Below are 17,895 nucleotides of genomic sequence, written 5' to 3'. Positions count from 1 at the left end.
ACTGCTTTCTTGCTGTGTGGATTTCAGCCAGCGGATTCTCGGATTCTCGGATTGCGATTTCCACCCAACCACCCACCGCTAGCCGAGATTAACCCGTGCCGGCATCCCCGGCATCCGCAGCACGGAAAAGTCGCCGGCCAGGCCAAAAGAGCGGGAAAAACGAGCAGGGCAGACGAGGATTGCCGGGAGCAACAAGTTGGGACTGGCACAAGATGCCGGTGAAGATGTACGATGTGTCGCCGCGCGTCTTCTGCGCCATGCAGAACCTGGACATCACCCTGCTGGCCAGCTACCCGGAGGCGGAGATCCGGCCCGTCCTGCCGTCGCTGGTGCGGATGAGCCTGCTGTCGCCGCTGGACAACACGGAGTCGTCGATGGAGTCGCGCAAACAGATCCTGGCCGTGCTCATTGGCATCGAGGTGGTGAACAGCATCGTGTCTTACCTGCAGGTCAACTATCATGAGCTGGAGAACGAGCTGAAGAAGGAGCTGCAGGCGCGCCAGAAGTCGGCCTTCTTCGAGGGCCAACAGCACGAGTATGGTCTCCAGTCGGGCATTGCTTTGGGCTTCGAGCGGGCGGATGTGGCGCGCAAGGTGCGCGTGGTGCTCTCGGAGATCTTCAATCTGCAGCAGCAGGTCTCCGAGCAGAAGCCCGCCGCCCACTCGGAGATGCTGGACGATGGCATCTACCTGGAGGAGGTGGTGGACATCCTGTGCATTGCCCTGGCCGAGCTGCCCTCGCTGCTGAACATCCTGGAGCTGACGGACGCCCTCGTCCATGTGCCCAACGGCCATCGGATCATCTGCGCCCTGGTGGCCAACTTCCCCGACTGCTATCGCGACGTGGTGTCCCATGTGATCGCCAACTGCGACGAGGACGGCAGCGATGGCAAGCACCGGCTGATGCTGCTCATGGGGCTCAGCGAGATGAATCCCTCCCAGGCGCTGGCCAACCGGTCCATGTGCGTGGACATGCTCAAGGTGCCATCGTACATGCTGAAGCTCACGCTAAAGCATCCCGAGGATTTGGTGAGTAGGGTAATATTAACCAAAAGGTTTTTAGATCTAATCTTTTATCTGCACATCCTCAGATCTACTTTATGACCAAAAATAGTTAAACTTTTTCCAAATAAAGTAAAAATCATGTTTAGTGTTATGTTTAACTTGTGCAAAGAGTAATATTTACCAAAATGATCTAGATTTCGGCTTTATGTTTGACGATCTAACATGAAACATTAATGTTATAGCAATAACCATCATATCATTTTCAATTTTATTAAGTCTAATCAAAATATTGAATCAAACCTTTTAAAATGCTGATTGTATCTGTTCGAAAACTATAGTTTATTTTTGTAATTGGTATAGTTCCTAGAGACTAACATGATGATGTGGAAAGCAAATCGAAAATAGCGCCTATTGCTAGCCTTTTCTAATTCGCTAGCGTAACTTAGACCTACGACAACAAGTATATATAGATAGATAACAATACAAACTGTGCTATTCCCCGCAGATCGCCTTCCTCACGGGCCTGCTGCTGGGCAATGACCAGAACCTGCGCTCCTGGTTCGCCGTTTACATCCGCTCCAGCCAGAAACGGAAGGGCGATGCCCTGAATCTGGTGCGCGTGGAGCTGCTGCAGAAGGTGATCCAAACGACGACCAATGCGTCGGAGCTGCGCGACTTCAATCTGCAGGGAGCGGTGCTGTTGCGGCTGTACTGTGCCCTCCGCGGCATTGGTGGTCTCAAGTTCAACGACGACGAGATCAATGCCCTGTCCCAGCTGGTCACGAGTTGTCCGCAGGCCACGCCCTCGGGCGTTCGGTTTGTGACGCTGGCCCTGTGCATGCTCATCGCCTGCCCCTCGCTGGTGTCCACCATTCCGCTGGAGAACAAGGCGGTGGAGTGGCTGCAGTGGCTGATCCGCGAAGATGCCTTCTTTTGCAAGCGCTCCGGGACCAGCACCTCGCTGGGTGAGATGCTCCTGCTGCTGGCCATCCATTTTCACAGCAATCAGATCTCGGCCATCAGCGAGATGGTCTGCTCCACGCTGGCCATGAAGATACCCATCCGACCGAACAGCACGAACCGGATCAAGCAGCTCTTCACACAGGATCTGTTTACGGAGCAAGTGGTGGCGCTGCATGCCATCCGTGTACCCGTCACACCGAATTTAAATGGCACCAGTCCGGGCTACCTGCCGGTGCACTGCATCCACCAGCTGCTGAAGTCGAGGACCTTCCTCAAGCACAAAGTGCCCATCAAGTCGTGGATCTTCAAGCAGATATGCAGCTCAGTGAGGCCAGTGCATCCGGTGATGCCGGCCTTGGTGGAGGTGTTTGTCAACACGCTGATAATACCCAATCCCACGGGCAAGGTGAATATTGACCACATGCACCGGCCCTTCACTGAGGCCGAAATCCTGCACGTCTTCCGCACGTCCAAGCTTACGTTCTTCGCCGAAGAACTGCCACCGATGGCCGAAAGTGACGAGCTGGCGCAGATCGAGGTGACATGTCCACTAACCGCGCAACTGCTGATGATCTACTACTTGATGCTGTACGAGGACACGCGGCTGATGAACCTCAGTGCTTTGGGTGGGCGCAAACAGAAGGAGTACTCGAACAACTTCCTGGGCGGACTGCCTTTGAAGTATCTGCTCCAAAAGGCGCACAACTACCACCACGACTATCTCTCGCTGTTCCACCCGCTGCTGCGGTTGATCATCTCCAACTATCCGCATCTCAGCATGGTAGATGACTGGCTGGAGGAGCACAATTTGGCTCAGGGCAACTCTACCGTAGTGATGAGCAAGCGTGAGCTCAAGCCGGAGCAACTGGATCAGGCATTGGCCGCCATCCAGACGAAACCGCACCTGGCCATCCGTGTGTTCAAGCAGCTGCTCCAGATGCCGCCGGAAATGCAGGCGCAATATGGCCAGCAGCTGGTGCAGCATCTGCCGATGGTGTTCGCCAAGTCGGTGCCGCGGTACATCAAGGATCTGTACAACGATATTTGGCTGCGCCTGAACGCAGTGCTGCCCACCACCCTATGGATAATGTCGCTGCGAGCGATTACAAACAGTTCGGATTCGATCAACCGCAGGACCTTCGCCAACGAGAGTTTGCTGGAACCCATGGAGGTGTTGAGGTGGGTTTTTAATTAGGATTTCTATTAGGTTTCTTGTATATCCTCAATATTCATTACTCCTTTTGCCCCCACAGCTGCCCTCGCTCCGTGTTCTGCTCGCCATATCTGCTGATGATCCTGCTGCGCATCCTCAAGGGCAGCCTGGCCGCCTCAAAGACCTATCTCAACGTGCACATGCAGCAGAAGCAGGTGCTGGACAAGAACGGCCTGGTGCAGACGGATGCGGATCGGGAGGAGCTCAAGACCACGCTAATTGCCTCGCAGGAGAGCGCCGCCGTGCACATCCTGCTGGAGGTGCTCGAGTACATGGCCGGCAAGGCCTCCGATCGGGTGTCGCATCTGGAGCTGCGTGAGATACAGGGCATCATTGGCACCTATGTGCATCAGGCCTTCATCTCGGAGCCGTCGCTGGCCAAACTGGTGCACTTCCAAACGTATCCGAAGTCTGTTATCCCCATGATTGTGGCCAGTGTGCCATCGATGCACATTTGCATTGACTTCGTGCACGAGTTCCTCAACGTCACCGAGATGGACAAGCAGATCTTCACCATCGAGCTGACCTCGCACCTGGTGCTCAACTATTCGATACCCAAGAGTTTGGGCGTCTCGAAATTCAGCCTGAATGTGATCCAGACGACGTTGTCGCTGCTGACAGCCTCGGCCAAGTGCAAATTCCTGCGGAATGTGCTGCCGGCAATGGTGCGGTTCGTGGAAACGTTTCCCATCCTGGCCGACGACTGCGTCAACATCCTGATGACCACCGGCCGCAGCCTGCACTCGCAGTCGTCCCTCGGCGTGACCACCATGCAGATGCCGCTCACCGAGAGCGCCAAGCTGTGCTCGTATCGGGATGCCCAGCTGCACATCATCATGATCGAGGACGCGTTCAAGGCGCTGGTCACCGCCGTCATGCAGAAGTCGGAGCTGTATTAGTTGGATTTGATCCCGCCCCCCGCCTTGTTCTTCGTAAGCATCCCCGCCCCCAACTCTCGTCACCCAGCTGATTATAATAGTGCTTGTAAAATAATAACAACGACAGATGACCGGAATAAACATTTATTGCAAAAACCTGGGAGTAATAACTAGGAATAATCATATTTCCAGATGAAATATCTTTAGTTTAAAAGTCTTCTATACAATATAGCCGTAATTGTCGTTTTGTACACTTGTATTTATATATATATATATACATATTAAGAGATGAACAACAAAATAATCTTTCAATTATTTTCCCAAAGTGGAGATTCCGTAATTGGCGATTCTTCGAAATAGGGATCACAAAGGCTATCGTAAAAAACTATTAGGGGCCTACAAAGTGAATTGTTAACTGCTCAAGGTGATATAGAAAAAGAAGGACTACATGGATGGTTTCGGAAATTTAAAATTAAATGACTTCAAGATAGAAAAATCTTACATCTTTGGGAATGTACAGTGGAACAGCCGGAGACTCCCTTAAGTTCAATAAGGGCTACATGTTCTCCACAAAGGATCGGGATAATGATACTAATGATAATTATAGTTAATTATGAGTGGTGAATGGGGTGGTTGGTGATACCAAAATAGTACTTACGGGTAAGCATATTTAAATAGTAACTATTTTATACGACTCATATTAATCTTGAAATTACAGCATTCTGAATGCGAAGTACTATAAAGACGGCCACGAATAAAATATACAATGAAATAACTTACTTAACTTAACTTAACTTACCTTTGTAGAAATTATGATTAAGCCAACAACAATATAAAATTAAGAAAAAAAACACTAAAAATTTAAATAAATGTAAAATCACATTTTATATTATTTTATTAAACTGTCTGTGACTATATTAGTCACCATGTTTTCCGAATTCATTTAAAATGTAACAAGATTTAATTCAAAAAGCTCGGTTATCGGACTTATTACTTTTTCTATCGATAGTTAGCCGTGGCAAGCTCTACTTAGCCGATACACCCACCCCACGACCGCGTTCCCGGCGTTGCCAGGTGGGACCACTTCACAAGCAATCGATAGTAGCGACCAATCTTCGACCATTGTTCCAGCTCTAGTTTTTGTTGTTGTTAAATTAAAGCTCGGATGTGAATTACTCGTACTAAAATTGTAAACTCGAACCCCCGCATTGGAGTGCAAGTGCAATAATTGTGAGTAGCGAGCGTGCGCGCGTGTTTTGCGAACCGCCTGTCATAGAGTTTTGCCGTTTTGGTCCTGAATCGGGACGTTTTTTTGACTCCTTTTCCAGTGTGCGTTTACGATGCTGATTCGTAATTGTCTTCTTTTGTATACGTTGTGTACGCGCTGCTCCCTCTCCTCTCTCGCTCCCGCTCCCGCTCTCTCCTCTGTGCATATGTGTGTGTGTCTCGTCTTGTGATTGTGCATCAGTGTGCGTGAGTGAGAGTTTCGCGGTGGGAAAAGTAAATTAAAGCAAATAAATAAGGCTGGCATTGGATTTGTTTAGTATTTTGTTAAGTGACTGACTGGCTGGAAAAGCCAAGGAAGACAAGGCTCTAAGAAGACTCAACTTGAATTCTTTGTGCGCAGCTGCAGGTAATTGTCCACACACACGCAGAGAGCGAGATGCCGCGATGCTGGGAGTGTGCGCGCCCGAGCGGGATGGCTAGACGGATGCGGCAACAGTGTTTTTCTTTTCTGCCTCTGCTTCTGTTTCTGTTTCTGCAACAAAAATCTGAATATGAATTTAACTTTTTTCCGAAATTTTATGCTGTCTTCAGTCTGTCTTTCTTCGTCTCTCTTTCGCCTACCGCTCCCTCTCCCGCCCCACCCGTTTGTGTTTGTAATTGTACCGTTGCACATGCACTTGCAGTGCTAGTACTCTCTTATCGCCATTGCCATCGCCTCTCTCCTTTCTCTTTCTCTTCCTGCTTCTTGTCTTGTCTTGTCCTTCCAATAAACAACAATAAACCCCAAATGTTGTGCAGCCCGGGGAATGTACAGGAAATCTGTTGCAGCTCCAATTTCGCTTCTGCGCTGCTCGCACTGCACTTGCATACACATGTGTGTGGTTTTGTGTGTTGTGCGCCGGAAAAACTCAATTAAAGCTCAGTGGGGAATTTATTATTTCCACTCTCATTGAGGCTGCCACAAGCACGCACACAAGCGCACACAATTGCACACTCCCACTCGAGGATAACAGCAACAAATTGGAGTGCAGCAGCAGCAACAACAACAATAAACCACAATCACATCCACCCACGCCATGCTCTCTCTCTCTGACTTTCCACTCTCTCTCTCGCTCTCTCTTTAGAGAGCGTTCCAGGTTTAAAGAGAGTTGCGCCTGAGTTTGCAGCACTGTGAAAGCAGCGCTGCGGCAGAGCAGCCGCCGCAGTCAGGATGGAAAAAGGATTTGTTGCAGACTGACTTTCCTACTTGCCGAAAATGTTGTATAAAAACTAGCCATATAAATAAATAGAAAAACCAGGTAATACAGGCTAGCCCAGTGAAATAATTGTGAAATCAAAAATCGACTGAGAATTTCCAAAAATCACAAGGATTGCTTGTTTTTCGCTTAGCGCCGGCAAAGGAAAATTGCTTTCGCGTTTTTTCCACTTTTTTTTTTTGTCACACCGCAGCAGCCAATCTCTCTCTCTCTCTCACTCTCTCTCTCGTGTTTTGGACCCCCAATCCGTGGATGTATCCGTAACTGCGTAGTTGTAGCCAAAGGAAACCCACGACAAAGTCCTAGACTGGCGAAAAGTGTGCGAAAATGTGAAGGTCCTGCGGCCAATTGGCAGTGCGCAGTGGATGCGGGGGTCTCGGGGGCTATTCTCCAACTCAAATCTTGCACAAGGTTATCTTGGCAAATCGTCATTGGTTGGCATCGCGAATACCCGTGTAAAAGTGTCCAGCAATTGAATGTTATCTGTGAAACCCAGCGAAACCCAGGAGATCCTTGAACAAAAGCTGCCATTTCCACGTAAACAGAGATAAAATCCAAGGTTCTCCTCAGAGATCATATCGTTCTGATACATATATAATGCAGTTCCTATGACAAAGTTCCATAATATTATATCTCACAAGGTTATCTTAGATAATAGTCATATTTTCGCATTCTTACTGTGAAAAGTGAAATGGAATGGAAAAATGAGACTCCTTAGAACACAAAGAGATCCTATTAGTAAGAAAAGCCATTGTCTTGCTATTGGTCCTATATAACGACCGTATAATAATAACAATAATAATAACTATTCTTCGACATTATAAGCCGTGCGAATTGGAAAATAAATACTTTTAAACTCTGTTTTCTCTGTGAGCAAAATTGTATGATATCGTCTTACATAAACTTTAAATAGGTAATAAATTATGTTCATATGTATGAGATGTAGTGAATCAATTTGTGATGGATATGTGTGCCTCAACAGGGTTAAAACATTGCGATATTTTGATAAGCTGGTTAGGCGCATGATGAATTTTCATAGGCATGTTTGAAAATAAAGTCGGTAGATACCACCTTATCGATATGATAAGGGTGCGATTAGTACTTATGACCAAAAAGACCTAGAAAACCCCTCTGCGAATTACTTATTTTTTACGACTTGTATACACTTGTTACACAGCATTAATCTCTGGATACTGTATAGAGATACCTGTATCTAATCCTCGCCTCCTCCGACTCATCGCAGGTACGTCAAGATGCGTCAGTTTAACATCTCGGTCATTGGACTATCCGGGACCGAAAAGGACCGCGGCCAGGTGGGCGTGGGCAAGTCATGCCTGTGCAACAGATTCATGCGCCCGATGGCCGACGACTACTTCATCGATCACATATCAGTGCTCAGCCAGAGCGACTTCAGTGGCCGGATCGTGAACAACGACCACTTCCTCTATTGGGGCGATGTGCGCAAGACGACGGACGAGGGCGTCGAGTACCAGTTCAACATCATCGAGCAGACCGAGTTCATGGACGACTCCACCTTCCAGGCCTTTAAGGTGGGCAAGATGGATCCGTACTCGAAGCGGTGCACCGCCACCAAGGTCTTCTCCGCGGAGAAGCTAATGTACATATGCAAGAATCAGTTGGGCATCGAGAAGGAGTACGAGCAGAAGGTGATGCCCGATGGCCGGCTCAGTATCGATGGCTTTGTGGTCGTCTTCGATGTGAGTCCGGTGCCCAATCGCAGTGTGGAGAAGCAGGTGGAGTTTGTGCAGAATGTTATCGCCACCATACTGAAGAACAAGAAGCCCCTGGTGCTGGTGACTACCAAGAACGACGACGCCTACGAGTTGTATGTCCGCGAGGCGGAGAAGATTAGCCAGCGGAAGGACTATAAGAGCACCGTTCAGTTAATCGAGACATCGGCCCACGAGAGCATCAACATCGATTTGGCCTTCCTCCTGCTCGCCCAGATGATCGACAAGGTTAAGAACCGGGTCAAGATCATCTCTTACCAGGAGTCAGCCAAATCACGCAAGGAGCTCCTGGACACACGATCCGAGGCGGTGACGCGACTGATTCGCAACCAGATCACCGACTATCATGTCCTGTGGTCGCAGGGCTCCAAGATGCTGTCGCAGTACCGCGAGTGGAACGAGTTCCTCAACATATTTGGCCACGAGGCCGGCCAGAAGCTCTTCCGGCGGCACATGAAGAAGCTGCGCGACGATCATCTCAACAAGAAGCTACATCAGTATTTGGACAAGTTCGCATTGGCCCTGGAGTACCTGCTGCCGGACATTGGGGCCCTGAATATCAGCGATGACGATGCGTGGGAGTGCGCCAGGAATTATCTGCAGAATCACATCGAGTTCGAGCAGTACTTCTTCGAGTGCCCGCAGGCCTCGTGGACGGAGCTGGTGGACATGGACGAGGCGGAGGACGAGGCCCGCATTCCGTTCGATGTGCTGGAGACTTCCGAGGCAGAGACCGTCTTCCGTAACTACTTGAACTCGGTGCAGCAGGACAAGAAGAAGATTGGGTGAGTCAGCTTTTGATCACTTAGTAAAACCAAGTTATTTTATCAAATCCAATCATTATAATAACTATAATGTGTATTGTTATATCAGAGTTCTTAATTTTGTAATGCAAACTAATATAAAACCCTCTTCATTCCCTTGTTTTCCCCCCAGATGGAAGCAGCAGTTCAAAATGCTGCTGGAGGAGTCTGGTTTTGTGACGCCCGGCAAGCAGCTGTCCGAGGTGCGAGTCCTCTTCATGGGCCGCGAATGCTTCGAGGCACTCTCGGAGCACGACTGCCAGCAGATCTACGATATCCACCAGGACGACATTATCGAGAAGAGCAAGCAGAACTTTGTGGAGCTTCTGCTGGAGCACGCTCAATACTTTCTGCAGTTCAAGAACGTGGACAACATCACGCAAGAGGATGTCCGCCAGATCACCGATGTCATCCAGGAGGATTCGCGCTACAAGATGCTCGATCGCTTGGACCAGGAGCGTCGCCTGATGCTCGTCCAGCACCTGCGCTTCATACACTGCCCCATCCGCGACCACTGCCCCTTTTTCTACAACTGTGTGGACAGCCTGATCGAGGAGGTACTGTCCGACAAGTCGGCCGGTAACCACAAGACGCCCAGCGGCGGTGGTTGGAAGAGTTCCGGCAGCGGCAGTGACCGCACGCTCAATCTGCTGATCGTGGGCTCCGAGCACCTGGCCAGCGATCTCCTCAACGACATCCGCATCTGCACCGGCAGCAAGGGCGAGTACATCTACGAGAACCAGACGTACTATCTCAACTACCGAATTGCCAACGGCGACATGGAGGCCTTCAAGGCCATCGATGTCTACTCGAGTGGTAAGTTGGGTGTCTCATAGATTCTGGCACGGGGTTTTGCACCGCTTGATGGGTAACGCCTGCTAAAATAATTGCACTTAATTGCCCTGTTGCTCACTATGCCACCAAGATATAGTATTTAGCAAATTAACGAGTGTCTATTGCTCACAAATGATATCACTTTGCTTACTCACAGCCTTTTGATTATGTATTTCTCATTTGTGATCGATGATTGATTTAGCTTAAGGGAAATAATGTTGATATACCTGTACTATGACAATAATATTTTAGGGTGTACATCCAAAAACAGACACTTTGTTCATATCATTTTTGAAAGTCATGATAAGCAACTCTTAAATTGGCTTGCTAATCGTTTTGAATTATCAAATCTATGGGAAATAGTATATATTATTCCTTTGTCATTGCAATTTCCGTTACTGACTTGAACACTCTTTCCTATAAATTTCTTTTTTCAGGCCTGATTTGCGTATACTCCAACCAGCAATCTTTTGAGACGCTCAAGGACAACTTGGAGCGCACGCTGCTCTGCAACCTGGAGCTGGAGGACAAGTTCGAGAACCTGCCCATTGTGCTGGTCTACCAGCCGCAGGATCTCAAGGAGAACGAGGTGGAGTACTTGCGCAACGAGGGCATGCGCCTGTCGGAGATGCTGCACTGCGACTTCATCGACCATACGCAGAACCACCAGAAGTACGTGTACGACATACTCAACATCGTCATCCTGTCGCTGAAGCTGACCGAGATGAAGAGCTACGAGCCATATCCCTCCAACCACACGGACCTGCGCATCCTGTGCTGCATCTTCTGTGGCGATCAGTACGACATCGAGAACATTGTGCAGCCGCTGGTGGCGGAATCGACGCTGGTCAAGGCCAGCGAGCACTCCATCATTGTCGACGTCTTCATTGGCGATGCCAAGCGGCGGGTGGAGTTTATCCTGTCTTCATATCACGGCACTAGCCAGTACCGCGATGAGCTGATCCATGGCTATATTTACTTTTACTCCGCCAAGCGTCGATCTTCGTTGGCAAATCTTAGGTGAGTGATTGTAGTTATGTTTCCTGGTATTAATTTAATATTTCTGCATTTTTGTAGCATCCTGGCAGCCCAGAATGCCAACATTCCATTGCAGATTATCGCGGTGACCGAGAGCGGGGGCGTAAATGCCTTCTTCAACAGCGATATTTGCCAGTTTCTGATCACCGAGGGCAATGCGGTGGCCGATCGCTTCAAGGGCAGCTTTATGACCTTCTCGGCGGATCAGTATGTCAAGTGTAAGTGAAGCTTTGAACGAATTCGAGATGTTGGGCCTAACATAAATATCTGAATCTGTTTGCAGTTGCGTTCTATAATCCATTCCTGAAGACGGCCTGGGACAACAAGTACGAGGTGGAGAACCTGCATGTGGAGGAGTCAATTACTTTGGATTCGGGCGAGGGCACGCTGGAGAACTCTGTTAACCAGATGCCACGCCCGCCGCCGCGCCACGAGAGCTACATGCTGTCCAATACGCTGGGAACCGACGGTTCCGGCAGTGAGAACTACGAAATGGCTCCTACCCGATCTCTCAACTCATTAAATGGTACGCCATATCGTCCATACGTACATACATATATATCCGGAACCCTTCTCATCGTTATACTTTCCACTTGCAGAAGAAAGAGATATATCATTAGATGAAATCTACGATGACAACGAAAAGCCCAAGCACCTGCATCAAAGTAAGTTCCATGCTGGCCACTGATCCCAAACGACCAAGCCAAAAGCCCCCACCTAAAAAGCTAAACCAAACCCAAAAACAAAAACAAAAAGAAACCAAACTCATTCAGAATTCGTGCTCCATAGCCAATGAACTATATATATATATATAATACATACCCATATACGATATATAATTATCCATGTATGAATATTCATCCATTTCATCATCCAGACCATCCATTAATTCATTCACCCATCTCATTGCCAACTCGTGGAGATCGAGATCATGCCATATTACCATGCCATACATATACTTATATGAGCCATATCTATATATACTCTATAATGATTATTATTAATTAACGATTAACCTTAACCATTTTTTATCGATTTATCTCTGTGTGTGTATTTGTTGTTGTCGTTTTGCCTATTGCAAATCAAATTATTTGCTCTCAAACAAACAATACTCAATCAAAAAAAAAAAAAAAAAACAAAACGAAAATATATAAGGATTCCAGATATTCCCTCCTCCAACAACTCCTCCAGAGCCAGCCCCTCCAGATCATCAGCTCATTACATGCACATATAAGAGTCAATTCGTTTCGGCTTCAGAATCAAGTTTGGAAGAAATAACATGTAATCTAACTATTTGAATATATTTCTCCTATATTCTCGTTTATATCTCTTATCTCTATCTGTCTCTCTCTCTCTATCTCGTTATCATCCCTATCCCTTAGAGATATTATTTATTTATTTGGTTTCTTTGTTGTGATCACTCGAAAAACACCAACGAAACTTCACCACCTCTCACTCCTCTTTCTTCAAACCTCTTTCTTTCCCGCCCGTGATTCTTCATTTTTGGGTACAGCTGGCGATATCCTCAAAGAGAACGTTATCCTGATTTTTCCACAAATTTTTAATTGTTTCCAAAATTTGTTTCGTTTAATTTAAAGTGAAATCATTTAGGAAGCGAATAGACTCGAACTATGATGAATTGCTTTTGAAGAACTCTGTACATATGTTGTAATATATTGAAATTCCAGATTATGTTAGGGTCTTCAATTTTAAATAAAAGTAATTTGTTGCGTAATTTGTTGAAAGTATAGTTGAAACCATTATGTGGTGAATTTAAATACATATTTTTTTAAAGTGTAAATAGATATTCTTCTTTAAATTGTTTTATGTTATTAAATTTGAAACATATATTAAATTCTCCCAATCCAAAACTAGTTATTTAGGGAAATTTCTGAAATATAAATATATTTAAAAATAATAATAGTTTAAAGAAAAAGCAGTAAGAAATTTAATAAGTTTTTTAGAACAAACTAAAAGGTCTCTGCAAGGATATCTCACCAGATCTAGCCAGATGATCTGAACCAGTCAATCAACTTCAATCAAATTCGCTCCACCACCTGAATGTTTCTTCCCACTCCTCCCGTGTTTGGTTTATTTTTTAGCTGTCTTTTATTCCTTATTATCCGTGAATTCTTCAGTTTCGTGAGCCCGTACTGTCTGCCAGTAACGCTGTATATGTATATATTCCATGTATCCATGGTCCCCGACCCACGACCCCAGCCAAAACACAAAAAAAGAAAACCAATCCAAAGCCCAACCTGGATGGGAATCGATTGTACAGATGTTCTTTCGTTCGTTTGCTGTTCCCCATGTTCTCCTTTTGCTTTGCTCTCTCTGTTTTTTTCCGTGGAATCCCTCGTCGGAGTTCAAAACCATTTCAAATCTGATGAATCCCGTGTGTTTGCTCTCGTTTGTCTCGTTTCCCGACACGCAGCGGATGTCAGCGGGTCCAAGGATTCACTAGCCACCCATGATGCAGGTTAATCTCTAATCTCTCACGATCCACCTAAGTTGTAGTCACTAGTTTTAGACCATTTCTGTTGGAACTTGCAACCGAAGCGCACCGCCTGAAAATCAAAATCAAATCCCCGGCACGAATCCCCCGAGTTTATTTTGCTGCTTGCCCCTGCATCTCCTCCCAATTTTTATCGCTTGACTATGGTGTGTATTGGTCAAATGTACAACTTCTTATAATATAACAAATTTAGGGCAAAAAAAAAACAAGACAAGTTGTCAGATTTATTAGACAAAACAATTTTTTAACTTAGTATATTTTAGATAGCTCACTTTTAAAGTATTAAATAAAATGTTCGTTTACAAAACGAGAGAGATGTCAGAAATATAACTAAATTATGCAATGTCTTTCACTATAAAAAAAATATTTTTCTTTACTTGATAAACACGTAAATAAAATTATAAATAATAATAATAAAGTTTATTTTTAAAGCATTAATAAAATGTTCCATTTAACTGATTTATTGTGAATTAGTAATATGTACATATATACTATTTGTATTGCTCATAAGCAGTAAAAAACTAAGCGTAGACTCGATAGCAGCCTATATACAAGTAGATAAGTGCACATGAACATGACGCAACTAAGTAGAACTCATATTAAATCATTAAAACACTGGTTTTATTTGAAGCCTTAGTTTGGTACGTCAAGAAGTTGTGCCCCAGACCGATGCATACCGTCAGCAAAGGCAGTTATAGTTTGAGAAGTCCCCCGAAGGGCACCTCCTTCTCCTCCTCCACCTCCTCCTCCGATTGGGCTAATGTGAATCTCTGCTTCTCTCCCAACTCTCTGCAAACCGCGTGGCTGGCCATCTTTAGAGTGGCTGGAGGATAAGAGCGACGGGCGGCGGAACATGAACAAGAACTCGATTTGGAACAACTTCAGCGGATCGACACATGCCTACACCACCGGTCGCCGGCACATCGACTCCAATCTGAACAAGATCCGCCCGAAGGGACCCAGCCAAACGCTGAAGGTGGGCGAGGCGCCCAGTCGCAATTGCCCGGCCATGAGCTCCTCCACCTTCACCCTGCCCACCCAGCAGCCGGGCAAGCTCAACATGAAGAACTTCCAGCTGGTCAGCGATGCGGTGGCCAAGATGAATTTCACCGGCTCCGGTTCGGGCTCGGGCTCCGGCTCGGGATCGGGCAGCACTGGGCTGGGCCTGGGCCTGGGCACCGGTGGCAGCGGCAGCATGGGCGACTCGTATCTGGAGCCCTGCGACAAGGACGGCAAGCGCTATGACCATGCCCAGTTGGATGGCGAGGACGAGGACTCCGAGGAGCTGGCCGAGTACGAGCAGATCTACGAGAACGAAGGTACTGAGGCCGGAAACAGCTAACCAGCTGGCCGTTTGGCAGGGCATCTTCGCTAGAAGTTCGCTAGGACTAACCTTCTCTCGCCCACTAACTCACCCGAATCACTCACCCTGCACAGATAACAAGAAATGACCCCACGAACTTGATATTAACAGATCGAAATTACGTCTATCTATATACGGTATATATAGTGTCATCCAATAGTTGAGAGTTTTAAAGTTTTCAGCTGATCGAGAGGTATTTTTTTTTTATAAAACAAAAGGAAATATATTTTTTGCGGTTGTTTTGTGACGAACTTTGAATGAGTGTGTAATTTGAATTCTGTAGAACTCTAGCGATCTCAAAAAATGAAAGTTATAAGTAATATTCGGAACCAAAATATTCATTTTCAAAGTTCCTTGAATAAAAGTGCTCATTGTATAACTTGATGTGATATAATATAACTATCTTCATTCATTTATTTAATCTTATCTTAAATTTATTTTATTGCCTTGTAAACAATGAGATTTGCCTTGAAATAATCACATCCACTGATCCAAAAACAATAATATAATAATATTATAATATAACATTTGAAGTGCCATGTTAAGATCAAGTTCCCTTTGGAGTAGGAAAATCATTGAAAGCATTGTCTTCTGTGTCCCCCGCACCACCACCCCTCACCCCGCGCCACCGCTATAGATTCCCCAACCAAAGGGGAACGCTCTTCTCATCCCGATCCATTGTTTCACCCGCAGACTGCACCGAATCCGACAGCTGTGCCAGTTCCACGGAGCGACGGGTGCGCCAGCAGAATGCCTACTACAAGGCCAGCAAGAAGCCGGTGGCCGCCAAGAAGCAGAAGAAGAAGAAGGTGGCCATCCCGGTGCAGACGCCGCGGGTTCCTCCGTTCGGCTCCTATGTGAGTCCGCCGGAGATTCCGCTGCACTACCAGCGCATGGTCGTTGGCGGCGGCGGGCCAGGTGAGAAAAGTATGTGTCGTGATCTTTGCTTTTAGTTTGTAGTTTGTCTTCTTGCCAGGACAACCTGTCTGTATCTATTCCTCAAATCCATATATTAAATATATATTTATAGAATCCCCTAAAAAGCACTTCTTCCCCTGCTAACTTATTGTATATCCTTGGAATTTCCACAGAGAAACCTGAACCTTGCGTTCCCGATTTCATGAAGAGCGACAAGTCGCCGGAGGTGAGTCCTTCTCGATATGGTTACCTGTTTTTCGTTAACTTAACCTGATCATTCTCCCATTAATTGAAGCAGTATTCCATGGTGCCGGAACTGGCGGCTGCCGGCATCTTTGGCACGGAGAACTTGCCCGAATACAACGCCAAGTGCTTGAAGGAGTACGAAAAGATGGAGAAGCTGGAGAAGCGGCGCCTCAAGGAGGAGACGGCCCGGCTGCGCAAGCTCCAGGAGAAGGAGAAGGAGCAGGAGAAGAAGCTCAAGCGCAAACTCAAGCAGAATTCCAAGGGCCTGGTTGAGTCGGCGGAGGCGCAGTTTGGCAAGCTGATGATTAGCTCTGAGCAGGGCGAGATCCCCATCTTCCTCAACAAGTGTGTGGAGTTCATCGAGAAGGAGGGCCTGGATTCCGAGGGCATCTACAGGGTGCCGGGTAGCAGGGCGCACGTGGACATGCTGTTCCAGCGATTCGAAGAGGGTAAGATATGGTTTCACATGTATGTTATGCGTATTATTAACATCCTGTGAAAACCTGTACAGATACCAAAACTGAGATCGATGCGCTGGACATTCCCGTCAACGCAGTGGCCACCGCACTGAAGGACTTCTTCTCCAAGCGCCTGCCGCCGCTGTTCAGCAAGGACATTATCAAGGAGCTGGAGGAGATTGCCGGTATATTTGGCAGCCCGGATGCACTTCCTTCGTTCCCATTTCACATTTATTCCTTCCTGCTTGCAGGTTCCCGCGGAGTGGGCAACTCCAAGCTGAATGTGGAGGTCAAAACGGACCGGAGTTGTCGCTTGATAGCTTTAAAATCGCTGCTCCAAAAGCTGCCGCCCATCAATTTTGCCATACTCAAATACATATTCCAGCACTTTGTGCAGTAAGTTCGGGGGGGGAAATGCCATTGAAACTGATACTCTGATACTTACTCTAATATTACTCCATATTACCCACAGCGTCTCGGACAACTCGAAGCTAAACAGCATGGACAGCAAGAACCTGGCCATCTGCTGGTGGCCCACACTCATTCCCATCGACTTCACCGACATGGGCCACTTCGAGCAGCTGCGTCCGTATCTGGAGGACATTGTCCAGACCATGATCGACCAGTTCCCGTATCTGTTCTGCGGCAAGGACGCCTTTGTCATGGTCTAGGCCTAGATCCCCGCCAGGCCATGGCCATGGCAGCATTGGACTTTCACTTGACCGCCGGACGCGAAGCCAAAACGAGATAGTTAGATTCAATGTGCGTTGTGTGTATGAATGTGGGCGCCAGTGTGCCATGTGTGCTTTGTGTTTTTTGGGTGTTGATCTAAGGAGCATATTAGTAATAGCCATAGGAAGGAGAAAGGAGAAAGGAGGAGGAGAAAGGAGGAAGGAGGCAGGAGGCGTTAGCAGGAGGCAGCCCATCGATCGATCGATTCATTCAAATGAGGATCAGCAGCCAGGCATATACATATTTATAATAGTATATAATATACTTGGGTCTATTGTGTGCAGTGTGTGAGATTCGTGATTCGTGATTGTGTGTGCGAGCGAGCGAGAGAACAGAACTTGGCTAAGTAGGGTATATTTATTTTTTATATATACAATATATATTTTGTATCGATGGCTTTGTTGTGTTTCCGTGATATATGTAAACGCGTCAAGTATTTTCTCTGTGTGGTGCGTCCTTTGTCGTTGAATCCATTGAGTGAGACCTCCCCTCGCCGCCCCCCACACCCCGCCCTTTTGGTCGCCCCTTGACCCCCCATTGACCCCACCCCCAAACACCCTCCCCCCCTAACGAAAAGGGGCGGGGCGGGGGCGCCAACGACAACGCACAAAAAACAAAACAAAAAAAAAAAAAACAAAAAGCAAAACCAAGATACAGATGGAAAGCTTGGGGAGACGATATCTAGTATGAAGATGG

General features: G+C 46.9%; 2 protein-coding genes across 15 annotated transcripts; both read left to right on the top strand.

The window, feature by feature from the left end:
* The first annotated feature begins 212 nt into the window (after window positions 1-212).
* Window positions 213-4,239, top strand: LOC119556884 (integrator complex subunit 2). The gene is made up of 3 exons (XM_037869363.1): window positions 213-1,028; window positions 1,510-3,146; window positions 3,221-4,239. Exons 1-3 carry the CDS (start codon window positions 213-215, stop codon window positions 4,077-4,079), a joined length of 3,312 nt encoding a protein of 1,103 aa, XP_037725291.1. The 3' UTR covers window positions 4,080-4,239.
* A 923-nt stretch (window positions 4,240-5,162) lies between these two features.
* Window positions 5,163-17,849, top strand: LOC119558063 (rho GTPase-activating protein 190). 14 transcript variants are annotated; one of them, XM_037871225.1, is made up of 16 exons: window positions 5,163-5,288; window positions 7,785-9,077; window positions 9,229-9,911; window positions 10,367-10,949; window positions 11,007-11,185; window positions 11,251-11,493; window positions 11,567-11,632; window positions 12,123-12,248; window positions 13,402-13,446; window positions 14,301-14,801; window positions 15,539-15,763; window positions 15,937-15,989; window positions 16,062-16,458; window positions 16,521-16,652; window positions 16,719-16,863; window positions 16,940-17,849. In XM_037871225.1, the coding sequence occupies exons 2-16, from the start codon at window positions 7,795-7,797 to the stop codon at window positions 17,136-17,138; spliced, it is 4,860 nt and encodes a 1,619-aa protein (XP_037727153.1). In that variant the 5' UTR covers window positions 5,163-5,288; window positions 7,785-7,794; the 3' UTR covers window positions 17,139-17,849. The 14 variants fall into 14 exon arrangements, 13 of the variants coding, with proteins under 13 accessions (XP_037727153.1, XP_037727152.1, XP_037727151.1 ...); XM_037871224.1 differs by having other exon boundaries at window positions 16,059-16,458; XM_037871223.1 differs by having other exon boundaries at window positions 15,539-15,772.
* The last annotated feature ends 46 nt before the right edge of the window (window positions 17,850-17,895 follow it).

This window comes from Drosophila subpulchrella, chromosome X (genome assembly GCF_014743375.2).
Source record: "Drosophila subpulchrella strain 33 F10 #4 breed RU33 chromosome X, RU_Dsub_v1.1 Primary Assembly, whole genome shotgun sequence".
NCBI classification, from domain to species: domain Eukaryota; kingdom Metazoa; phylum Arthropoda; class Insecta; order Diptera; family Drosophilidae; genus Drosophila; species Drosophila subpulchrella.
Note: the sequence above shows the minus strand (reverse complement) of the source record. Positions and strands in the feature narration are given on the sequence as shown.